At 36.6% G+C, this 11,825-nt stretch overlaps 1 protein-coding gene across 2 annotated transcripts in view; it reads right to left on the bottom strand.

Moving 5' to 3' along the window:
* Positions 1-383: 383 nt before the first annotated feature.
* Positions 384-11,825, bottom strand: part of PACSIN2 (protein kinase C and casein kinase substrate in neurons 2) — a 54,240-nt gene continuing 42,798 nt past the window's right edge. The window contains exons 6-11 of one of the 2 annotated variants that reach the window (XM_034062981.1): positions 11,489-11,664; positions 9,734-9,854; positions 7,693-7,817; positions 6,857-6,973; positions 5,751-5,947; positions 384-2,237 (exon numbers count right to left, since the gene is read on the bottom strand). In XM_034062981.1, coding sequence (XP_033918872.1) covers positions 2,125-2,237; positions 5,751-5,947; positions 6,857-6,973; positions 7,693-7,817; positions 9,734-9,854; positions 11,489-11,664 — 849 coding nt within the window. In that variant the 3' untranslated portion in view covers positions 384-2,124. The remainder of the gene's footprint in view (positions 2,238-5,750; positions 5,948-6,856; positions 6,974-7,692; positions 7,818-9,733; positions 9,855-11,488; positions 11,665-11,825) is intronic. The other variant, XM_034062982.1, reaches the window with a different exon arrangement.

Below are 11,825 nucleotides of genomic sequence, written 5' to 3'. Positions count from 1 at the left end.
TCACTGCCAGTCAACAAGACAACTCACAAAAGGAAGAAAATATTCAGATGCTATAAATAGCTTAGCTGCTCACCCAAGCTCTACCAGATTTGATTACCCACCGAAAGCAGCACCATGATAGATTCCACGCACCCATAAAAGATGTGGTCTCTTTTTCCATAAGGAGTTTTGCTGGAATGTCTTGCCAAGAGCCCCTTAGCTGGTGCACTGACTGCACCTCCCCTTTTCTGTTAACAGTAGCACAATGCCACTGATGTAATACTCCTCTTTATGGTCTGCTTAGACAATGCAGATTTTGTCACCTTGAACTGCAGTAAACCACACAGATCATTTGATTTATAACACCATTTCACGTACACTGAAATAGCAAAAGGTGCATTCTGTGTATTTAAGAGATAACAGATTTTATTGTTTTCTAAAATATTTTACAACACAGAGACCCAAACCAGTAATTCCTGACAATTTTAGTAACCGTCTTGTGGATGAACAATTATGTTGGTAAGTTTTCCTTGACAGACATATACATACATCCACTTTCTAAGCTTGCACATTTTGGTTCATTGAAAATGATGACTAAATATATCTATAAGCTCAAAAGCAAACAATAAAATCCAAGACTACCAACAGTGTTTTATAGTTACCTCAAAACAGATTTGTTAGCTTCATAACAGTGTAGCTTCCTAACATAGCATATCTACTTACCTGATACTTGGGTTTTTGTTTTGTTGGTTGTTTTCTTTTAAACACAAATCTGCTGTAATTTTACAACCCAGTTTAACTGTAACAAATGCATACTATTTGACACAATTACAGATGGCTGAGCTGTAACTGCAAACAAAGGTAGATTTTACAGTGTTCTGCTACAATAATCCATGTAAGGACTAAAGCTAGTTTATATTTTGACCCATAGATTTATCCACAAATACTGATTTTGATTATGTTAGTGTATTTACTGTACTTCTGAAAATCTAATCACAGAATACTTTGTCTATGGTACAGTAATGAATATGGCAGAAAAGCAGATTTAAATATACCTATAATTTAAACTCTTAAAACAGTCTAAATCTTATTGACAACAAAAGGCTTGATAACTAATAGCCATGCTCTTTATATTTTGGAATATCAAATTATATGTACATATACACAACATAGATAGGCTCTTAATAAAAAGCATTTAGTCTATTTTACAGTCTTCTCTGTTCAAAAAAATTAGCCTTCACAGATTTAACATTTCAGATCACCCAAAAATCATTAGCAGTTTAAAGGAGATCATCTTTTTGCCCTGCAAACATGTGCAGGAAATAGCTACTGTTCTGGGGCTTACATATAGTTTATCTTTCTTTTGAGTGCCATTTAAGATTTAGATGGAAAACTCTCAGTTTAAGTGTCAAACCACGTAAACAACATTCATAATAGAATCCCAACCCATGACACCTGCAGATAGCTCTGCTACAAATAACCTTCTGTAACAGATATTTATTAAATACAGTATTTGTTTTACAACTTCAAGACATGCTGACAACATAGAAAGATTACTACAACATGGAAGGAGTTTTCATTCAGTCAACTGGTGACTAAACCTATGTCATAATTTAAGTATTGATTGATAAATCCAAGCATACAAAAAGGTGCTTAACTACATAGCATTTAAATAAAAAAATACTGCATCTTTCAGACATTGCTAAGAACAAATAGAAAATTAACTATAATAATCTTTAAAATTCAAGTTGCAAGTTACTGAAGGTCACTTAAAATAACTGATTAAACAAAAGTGAGCGTAAGCCACATACCTAGGGTAGGATGAGGCACAAGCATAGAAATGCAAAAATGTTTAGGATTCACAATAACAGGCCACATGGGAAGAAAAAGCTTAAAAATATTTGTCTTATCATAGTATTTTTTCAACCTAACCCCTCTCCTTTGCATTGCGCACAAGCTGGGAAAACAGTATCAAATTCTTAGTTCAAACGTTCGTCTTTAAATCACCACGATTTCGGTATCAAGCTCTCTCCTTTTCAGTAAAATATATACACTCTATACATCATTCAGCTTCCTCTTACTTTAAATATATACTGTACAAGCCTATGAGCTTTTGTAACACTTCTGTATTAGCGTTGTCCTTTGTCACTGGATTGGTTCTACATAGTTTGCTGGGTATAAGCCAACTTGTCCATTGTCCAGGCGTCCTTTGCACCAACCCTGCTCATCTTCATTCTCCATTTTAGTTAACTCATCCCCTGAAAAAAGAAGGAACATTGTTAATAAACTGTAACCTTTTCAGTAATAACAGGTAGGTAATATCACAGTTATCTGCATGTCCACTGCAGACACCAAAGTGATGTATGTGAGCAAATGAAAGTCCACTTCAGCCAGGCAAAAGAGGCCACACTTAGTAATAATTATGTCTTTATGTACAACTTATTTGTGTCAAATTATTTCCCTAGATAAACCGATTCGTGTTTCATCTTAGTTAGCCACAGGAAATACATGTTGAAGATATTACTAACCACAATGCAATCCCAAACGGCTATAAACATACGGTCTTGGTATCATTTAGGAGAACATGAATTAGCCTATGGACTATAAATTCTTTGGTAGAAATGGACAAGCTTCACATTAAATCCTTGCAAGATATCAGTCTCCCATAGCTCCTCTGTTAGAAACTGGAGGAGATGAGCCTTTAACTTTTCTAAGTTCACCAGAGAGCTAACAGAAGAACATTATGAACATATTTGGCACTGCAGACTGTACTTAGCTTGTGGAGACATTTTACCACTATTTCTAGTGCAGCAGAATGAGAGAGTGTACAGTTTCAAGCATTCCTGCTACTTCTATGAAGTGTATGTTAATGGAGAGCAAAACCAGTGACTATCAAAAAGCCACACTGCATTAACAGTAAGCCCCAGTGCAGTTGCACATGTAGGAGCAGCTCGGGCTTGGAAGCTCACCCACTGGTCTTGGATGTCTGTGAAACTATTACCACTTTTAAGCATCGTCTGTACAACAGTTACAGAAACAGTCTAGCAACTGCAATAAAGACATTTATTTATTGTATAAATAAACATACAAAACCACATTTTGACAACACTGCATGGACTACATTTACTGTAGCTATTTATTCTCAAAGGCAGAGACACAGTAGGGTGAGATATACATCTAAGCAGATGGGTGCATCCCATCCTCTTGCATGATTATAAAAGCTCTCATAAGACAGGAATAAACAAAGTTGTTCTTCCTCTTTGTAAGCCTCCCACAGTCATTTGCCAAGAAAAGGAAAAAAGAGGCAGAAGAAACCACCAAAAGATGTATGAAGTATTCCACTAATAACAAGGAGTTTCATGGGTTAAAGTACATTCAATAGACACAATGCAGAATATATTTCTACAGCATGCACCCAGAAGTGATCACAAAAGCTTTGCAGGCAGATTCTTTGAATACCCAAGGAAATCCTACCTGAGAATATCCATGTACAGTTAAACCAATCCCTAAAATGCATTAATCCCCTGTTGACAGCTGCTTAGGAGTCTGCACATAGTCTACATAGGAGCACAGGCGTGAATACATTTTAAATTGGCTCCTGCATGACCTGGTGAGGTTTTTTCCCTCAGGCTTTTTAAGTTCAGTGTAAATCTAGTCACACTAATACTTCTGCCTCAAAACTAAGTTTGACTGCAGCCATTCTATAGTTCAGCTTCTGTAAGTGGATTCTTAGCCTAGCATGTCATCCCTTCCCTATGATTGATACAATCATGTAATTTGGTTTTACAATGTACTTTAATGCTCTTCCTTCAAAGGAATTAAGCTATTTTAAATTAAGCATAGATACATATCACAGTTCATACTCCCTGTACTTCGTTTTTGCAGACCTCACTCAGAGAACCACTTGGTTCAAATAGTTTGATGCAAAGTCACACAGCTGGTACTAAAGCACCAGACACCTAACTCTGTATTTAACCATTCCATCTCTGTGTATAAACATTGCATAGTTTTGCTACTGAAAGGCTTGTTACTGTAAACCCTTGGAATGCCACCCTCTTGCTTTGCAGGCACAATACACATATTTCAAAAGGATTAGCATACTTCCATCCCCTGCTAAGAAAAAGAAGCAGTAAAGTCTACAGAATGAAGAATAATCTTAGCTGCTGCATTCCAAAGAAAGCTCCAGATGTTTGCTTACTATTGTCCTTCTGTCAGGGCACAATTCAGCACAGTTAATGGACAAACCAACCCACTGCTTCTCTCTGGAGCCTGCAATTATCTACAAAGAAGAAGTCAAATGTCTAGAGATTTCACTACTGAAAAAGGAGGGAGGAAGTGGAAGGCAGGAGCACCAACATCTGAGCTGTGGGGCTTTGTAGTTTAAACCACACAAACTGCATTTATAATATGCCCTGGAAAAACACTGTTCTGAGCACCAGCTTTCTCCATAAGCAGAATGGAAGCCTGGCAGTTCACTGATCAGGTACATCATTGGCTATTAACTTTCAGCTGTAACATCCATCTAAGACTCATAGTAGATGGTACAAAAGTAGCATGCTTTTTGCAAACCCTGTCTGAAAGGGAAGTAGAACCAGAATTTATCCCAAACTCTTTCAACACTTGAATCCTTTTTTTCCTCTATGACTGAATCAGTCATTACAGAAGACAGTAAATGACAAGCAAACAGAAAAAGGGACAAGATCAATGAGATTATGATTCTATGATTAACTGTCTCATCTGCAAAACCTGAAGTTCTGTTTGCTTTTGCTAAACTACTTACACGCAATCCTGTTCTGGAATCCCTGCTCGATAAAGTCTTAATGTGCAGTTCCGAGCAAGACAGAAAAACAACTGACTGAAATTAGAGCTTGAAGGCATGATCAGGGCATAGATTTCACCTTTCATCACTAGAGGGTGCTGCCTACAGGCTGGCCGGATCATGAAAAGCGAAGTTTCCCACTTCGGGGGCTGAGTAAGCTGCCCAGGCACAGCGGCTGGCAGCGCTAGCCCAGGCAAACTGGATGGCATCCAAGCATCTAAAGCATGCAGCCATCATGCCCTTGCGCCAGCTTCGTATGTGTCAAATACTGTGGCATGTGTGTCTCCTGTCAGTTGCCTCTATTCTGTTCCCCTATAGCAGTAAGGTAAAAAAGGAATAGGGTATATGGCTCAAGAGAAATACAACATCCTAAGAAGTGTAGCCTAATATAAGCTGAAAACAGCTAAAGGGAGTTACTGAGCTTAACATTTACTGAGGGGGGATGAAAAGAAAGGAAAAAGTTATCTGTCCATGGTTAAGTATTGAACCTTAAAAAGTTAGCACTGTAGGAACCTGGAGGCCAAACAAGGGATGCTTCCAGTTTAAACAAAAAAAAAACCCAGTTGATCAGATATTGTTTTAAAATTAACGGCTGTGTCTTTTCCTTTGAAAACAACAACTTTATAAAGTTGGGTTAACATTTCTAGACAGATAAAAGCAGCAGCTGTTACAGTCACCAAGAAAGAAAAGTTAGTTCTGCAACTCACTTTGCTTAATGTAAAACGATAATAAAATCTCAAACAGATGCATCCAAACACATTCCAAACAGATCAGAAATCAGTGCTTCTGAATGGGGGATACTAAGCAGCACTATTGGGAGGGGGAAGGCTTAGGTAGGATATTGCGAGTTGTACATTCAGAGGACAGGTACAACTTCAGCTGAAGAGAAAAAGTATTTACCAAAAGGAGAAAGGGGACATGGGGGTAATTTAAGTGAATGCTGTAAACTCACCAGCTTTGAAGCTGAGCTCATCTTGCTCTTGGCCCTCATAGTCATAGAGTGCACGTACTCTCACTTCCATTGCAGGAGAGGTATCTTCATCAAATGGATTGGTGTCTCCATTTGCATCAGTGGAAGAGAAGGGATTGTTGGACTCTTCATCAGACCAATCTGTAGGGTAGCCTTGGTTTTTCTCATAGCTGCTAACGCTGAAAACAGATTTTCAATTATTCTTTTTTGCTCTTAAAATAGGAGACCAGAAATACCACTAAGATAAGAGCTCCCCTAGTTAAGCTTAACCTCCACTCTAAGGCAGAAAAGCAACAGCATTCTTGCAATACATTTACAAAGTTAACAAAAGGCAAAATTAAAAAGGTATCAAAGACAACCTCCCTATGAACTCCAAAAACTTCTCTACCAAGAAGTCTATATAATTGACAGGATTATTTACTCTAGAAGGTTAAAGGTATGCAGGTACTAGATGACAGGAATAATCTATTATCTGGTTTAGGATAAGACATTTAAATTGCTTTGCAGAATCTTCCTCCCACATCTCTATGCACCTCTACAGTAGCCTTCAACACTTTTTGCATGTTGCAATCCACCAATAGAGAAACCTCATTACACTGCAACAACTTGATCGTTTAACCAAAAGTTCAGTTTTGAGCATGCACATGCCATTTAGGAGAGCGGTATGACACCCCCAGTGTGTACACTGAAGTAACAGGCAGCTGTTTGAGAAGGTCCTAAACAAAAAGAAAGCAATCATAAAAGCAGATTTATTCAGCAAGAACACACAGAGCAGTAAAGCTCCAGAAGCAGCTGCAGTACAAAAACCTGTTGGTTTTGACAGTTTACAGGATTGGTAAAGGAAGGAAAAAAAGCAGCAGCAGTTCTGTTAGCAACTGCCAATAACCCCAGTAGTTTCAAACCATAGATCAAGGCAACAGATATGGCATCTGTTAGGAAAGACAAGTTAGGTTACAGTGTTGCTTACATAACCGCTTAAAAGGACTTCATGCACTGACCGGCATAGTGTTACAGAAACCAAAACCAGAAAACCCTGGATAGAGAAAGTGCAAGTGTGAAAACAATTAAAAAAACAACATTTCACCAACTTTTTGATCTTATTGTCCTCCTTTTCACTGACAGTACTCCCAGTATCTTCTTCATCTTCAAAGGGATTGTAACTTGATTGTACTGACTGCACTGTGTTACTCTGGACACTAAGACTGCTAATTTGGAAAAGAAAGAGCATTATGGTGACCCTATCTGTTTTAGAGTAGAACACTGACACTGGTGTCCCACTATGCAGTTTCTTAGCAGAACCTTTCTCCAGGCAAAAACCAAAACCATAACCAAACAGAAACACAAATATCTATCAAGGACAGCTTAAGACTTAAGAAGGTTCACAAAATGTCACACATGATACATTCCTCCAGAATTACAATATCCTTCGTGGGCCATAATTTCTTTTTCCTACTGCCTGAAATAAAAGGCAGTGTGATTTTTCTAGCCAGTTTCATTCCTTTCTACAGCAATTGATATTAACAACTTTATATTAATTACATCCCAAATACTGAAGTGACTAAATGTTTTGTAATCCAAGTTCTTAAAGGTCTTTTCTAACGCTGTGGATTCTATCATTCTAAGATTTCAAAGTTTAATTGTAATTTCTAGAGATGGGAAGAGAGCAACAGACTTTACCAGATTAGCTACAGAAAGTTCAGTTTCTCATTAAGTTTGCTCTCTTTTAATTACTCTTTGGTCTCTTAATTAAGGAGAACTATAAAATAGAGAATAATTACAAAATATTTTATAAGCTGCAGAATCACATCACAAATAACTAATATTTGGTTGGACAGTGACTTTTGATCCTATAGAGCTTAGTGTATGTACTTGAAAATAATAGTCCTTTCCAATTAGTCTTTTTAGGCATGAAAAAGTTAAATACCTGCTATGTTTGTTAGGCTGTGAAACTTGATCTCCTGTCTGATTAATACCAGTTAGAGTCACCCCATCAGAAGCCTTCTTTTTTTCTCTCCTACTAAGAGTGCGATTCAGATCTGCAGACCACTCCTGTCAATAAATGTAAAGCATGACTGAGAAATTTAATTGAACAATCACATTTAGTTTTCAGACTGAGTTATAGAACATAGATTTACACATACAATAGCACAATATGAAAAAGATAAGTTACTTTAAGTGTTTCAGTTACAATCCTACCCTAGAAATGCAAAGCGGTATCTGTGCTACTCACAAAATCCCAAGGTTACCTGTACTACCCTGCTTAGTATTCTGAACACCTTGAAAAGACTTAGAATACCAGACATCTGGCAGACAACTGGAGAAATAAAAGAAGCTGGCCAGTGCAGCTCTTAAAAAGTTGTACTGAGAAGGATCACTATTTTAAATAAAGCCAAGACATCTGGCTTTAAAAGGTAAACCTTACATTTAATCTAAGAAGGTATTATAACCTAATTTAAAACGGGGCTTACTTCTCAAGAAGTGCTCCAAGAGTGACCTATGAAGAAGCTAATTTTAAACTTGTATATCACTTCTCCTGTCCCTAAGATTTGAGCCCTTAAGGTACTTCACTCTACATTTAGTGAAACTTACTGTCCTTAAAAGCCATTCATAAGAATTAAAGCTCAAATCGACACAACTGTTGACAAGATTCATGATGCATTTGTAAAGTATCTCCTCCTTGATGTTCTGAGCCATTCAGATGTTTCAGAAGGCAGACAGACAGGCATGATGAAGCTTAAACACAACTTCTACCTATCAAATCAAATTAAGCTGCCTACTTATACAAAGCAGGAACCAAGAGAGAACAAACCAGGTTCAAGGAAATATCCTATACTTAGACATGATTGATCTCGGAAGCCTTAAAAATAAAACCCACAGAGTCAGGAGACAGTTTGCTATACAAAAGATACCATTTAAGATACGTATTTTTAATACTTAATGGGACACTAAGGTTTTCAAGTTGCTGTTACTATGGGTTTATACATCCAGCACAGTCAGTCAGTCTTCAGTGATTCCTGGCTAACTTTTCAGACATACCTCATTATTTTAACTTTGTGCAAATAGATATTGGATTTCTGTGTTAGCATAGTTTAAAGACCACTGACCTAAGCATATTTGCAGTTTATAATGCAATTTCATATTCATTTGATCATGTTGTTTTGTTTTTTTACTTACATCATCCTTGTAGCATGTAAATGAGAAAAACCAACTTGATTAGAAACACAGTAACAGTATTTAATCTCTTAATTATAATGCTTATGAAAAAGAATGATAATTTCCCCACACAGAAGTAACTGTAGTTCAGCATTTCGGGCAAAGCAATTCTGCAGTAATATTACAAGTTTTACTTCTCAAACCTTCTAAACTGAAGTTGGTCAGCATTTTAAAAACCAACTGCTCTTTTCCATTACGGTTAATAAGGGAACAGTGAACACTCCAGAATTGATGCTTCCGCTCCATTAATTTAAACCTAGAAATTATTGCAATTAAACCCATTATTCTGGTCAGACAAACTCATCTCAGTTACAGCTATGTGATACTCTGGTAGCAAGTTCTGCACTGATACATTTTGGTACTTCTTTCCTGTAGTAGTTAGCAAAATACTACTTAAAAAAAACTCCTTTCTTTTGAAGAGGGCATTCAGCAATAAAATTACCAACTGGCTAAAGCTGTTCAAAACAAAAAAACAAACCTCACTATAGGAATTTTCTGGTTTACCCCTTTACCTTTAAGTAGGTGTCTGATATAATTAACCTCAAAAACCTGGGAGATACAGAGAGCCCAATGGAAATCAAGAAATAAAAACTGCTATGACTTGTAAAAGCACCAAAATTCACTGCCAGAAGCCTAACCTAACCTAACCTAACCTAACCCTAACCCTAATTGTTACACCGGAAAGAATATGACAGAGAGCAAAGAAAAAAAATAGACAAAACAAGTCTGGGTTTTAAGTACTGTGACCTTACCTCAAACTGAGGCCAGTTCATTGACATCCCTGGACCTTGATTAGTTCTAAACCACCGTAAGTCTTCAACAGCATCTGCTGCTTTGATATTCTGTTCCAGTTCACGGTAGATGTTTTTGTAACTGCAAAACAAATTTGTCTTCAAATTTAGAATGAGATTTAGAAACATGGCAAATCCCCTAAGTCAGGTTTAAAAAACAAAGTAAGTTCATATTTCAGAGTTCACAATAGCATTGAAAAAGCTTATAGCAAGACAGACTTTAAAACTCTAACAGACCTATCAATGACCTGCAAAAAAGGAGTAGCCCAACCAGTAAGAAGCTTGCTGAAAGTTCACAAAACCATAAAATCCTTATTTGCCAGCTTTTAGAATTCTGCAAACAATTCTTTAGAATTATAATTGTTGTATAAAGTAACTTTATTGGCTGTCATTAAATGTAGGATACACATAAGAATGTATTTAAATTACTGAATGCCAATCTTGAAGTTTTGTGAATTCAAAAGATTGTCTACAAACTGTTTTTGTGATAAGCCCATAGCACTCTGTGAAAACTCCTTTTTAATCCAATGAATCCATAAAAATAAAAATCTCGAACTTGAAATTAAATGGGTTAAACAATTTTCCTCTGCAGGAATAATATCTGCTAACTGCTTCTATTATTTTAGCTACTCTGATTTTACAAACTGTACTAAAGAACTACTTATCTCTTAATCTAATTGTTTTAGTCTAAGAGGTTTTAACACAACAGCCACAAGGCTTAAAATAAGAGACACAGAACTGCTAGTCTGTATTCAAGCTAGAGAAATCAGAGAAAATCCTTCTAGATGGATAGAACCAAGTCACACCAAATTTAGAATTCGTTAGTGCTACATGTCAAGGAGTCAAACTCTCTTAAAATATACTTCCAAATTTCTCAGATTCTATATACTGCTTGGCTGCTTTAATACATGTACAGTATGGTTGGAGTTTTTCTTTGCCCCTCTGTTAGCAGCTCTTTGAATGTAAACAACAGAAAGGCTTGCATTTCTAGAGAGAGAATAAATAATTTGGAATGACTCACTCGCCATCGATTAAATCAACAATAAACTGGAGGTCTACACCTGTAGAAAACAGGGCAAGGCTATTTTCTGGAGTTTTGTTCTACACTTTGTTTCGTTTTGGAGATTTGTTCTACACTTTTGTTCTTTGGAAGAACAAAATACAACACATGCTTTATACATATGACAGCATTAGGAGCAGACTTTGAACTTAAGATGGACAAGAGTTCAGCAATGACCGGCCAACAGATCTTTAAAGTTTATCTTCAAGTTAATTCCTTCGGACTGAGGTCTAATATGTTAACAATAAATGTGCTTATACTACAAAGGTCATGCTGTCTTGCACAAACAAATTCTAGATTGTTTTCCAATAAACATGCCAGATACATAATACTCCAAACTCCTCCTTTCCCAATCTTTGATCCAGCATTTTCTGATCCTAAGGTCTGAATCCTTTTGATTTTGGCACACATTTGGTTGTAAAAATGCAACAAGAATGAGGTCTTGGTTCATTTCACACTATGTTAAATAAAGCTAGCAAATGTTAGGGATAGATGCTAATCTGATCTTAGACAAAACAAAGAATTAAGCTCTTTCACTTACACTTCAAGCAAATTGATTAGAAACAGAAACAAACAGGTTCCAAACTCTACTTGAAGCATGGCTTACTTTTCATTGAAAACTATTCAGCATTAATTCTGAAGTTCTGCAGTTTTACCTTGCAACATTAGACAAGTCAAGGTGTTTTTGCACTTCCAGTAACACTTCTCGAAAGAAACGTAAACGTTTTTCCTCAAACTGCTGGCACTGCTCAAATACCTGCTCCATGTTTTCCATATACTGAGGAGTAGCGTTATCTAATTCTTTCAGCGATTTTTCATACTTCTCTTTTGTCTAGGGATGGAAAAAACAAACTGTTAGCAATATATTTTATTACTATCCTACATAACAGACTTATCAATGTAGTAATGGACAAGATTTAGACCAGAAGTTCCCAAAATGCATTCTCTTTTCATGACCACTGTCCCTATGCTAGGTCACAATAAAGAGTTATT

This window comes from Melopsittacus undulatus, chromosome 5 (genome assembly GCF_012275295.1).
Source record: "Melopsittacus undulatus isolate bMelUnd1 chromosome 5, bMelUnd1.mat.Z, whole genome shotgun sequence".
NCBI lineage: Eukaryota > Metazoa > Chordata > Aves > Psittaciformes > Psittaculidae > Melopsittacus > Melopsittacus undulatus.
This window is presented reverse-complemented; position numbering and strand designations above follow the sequence as displayed.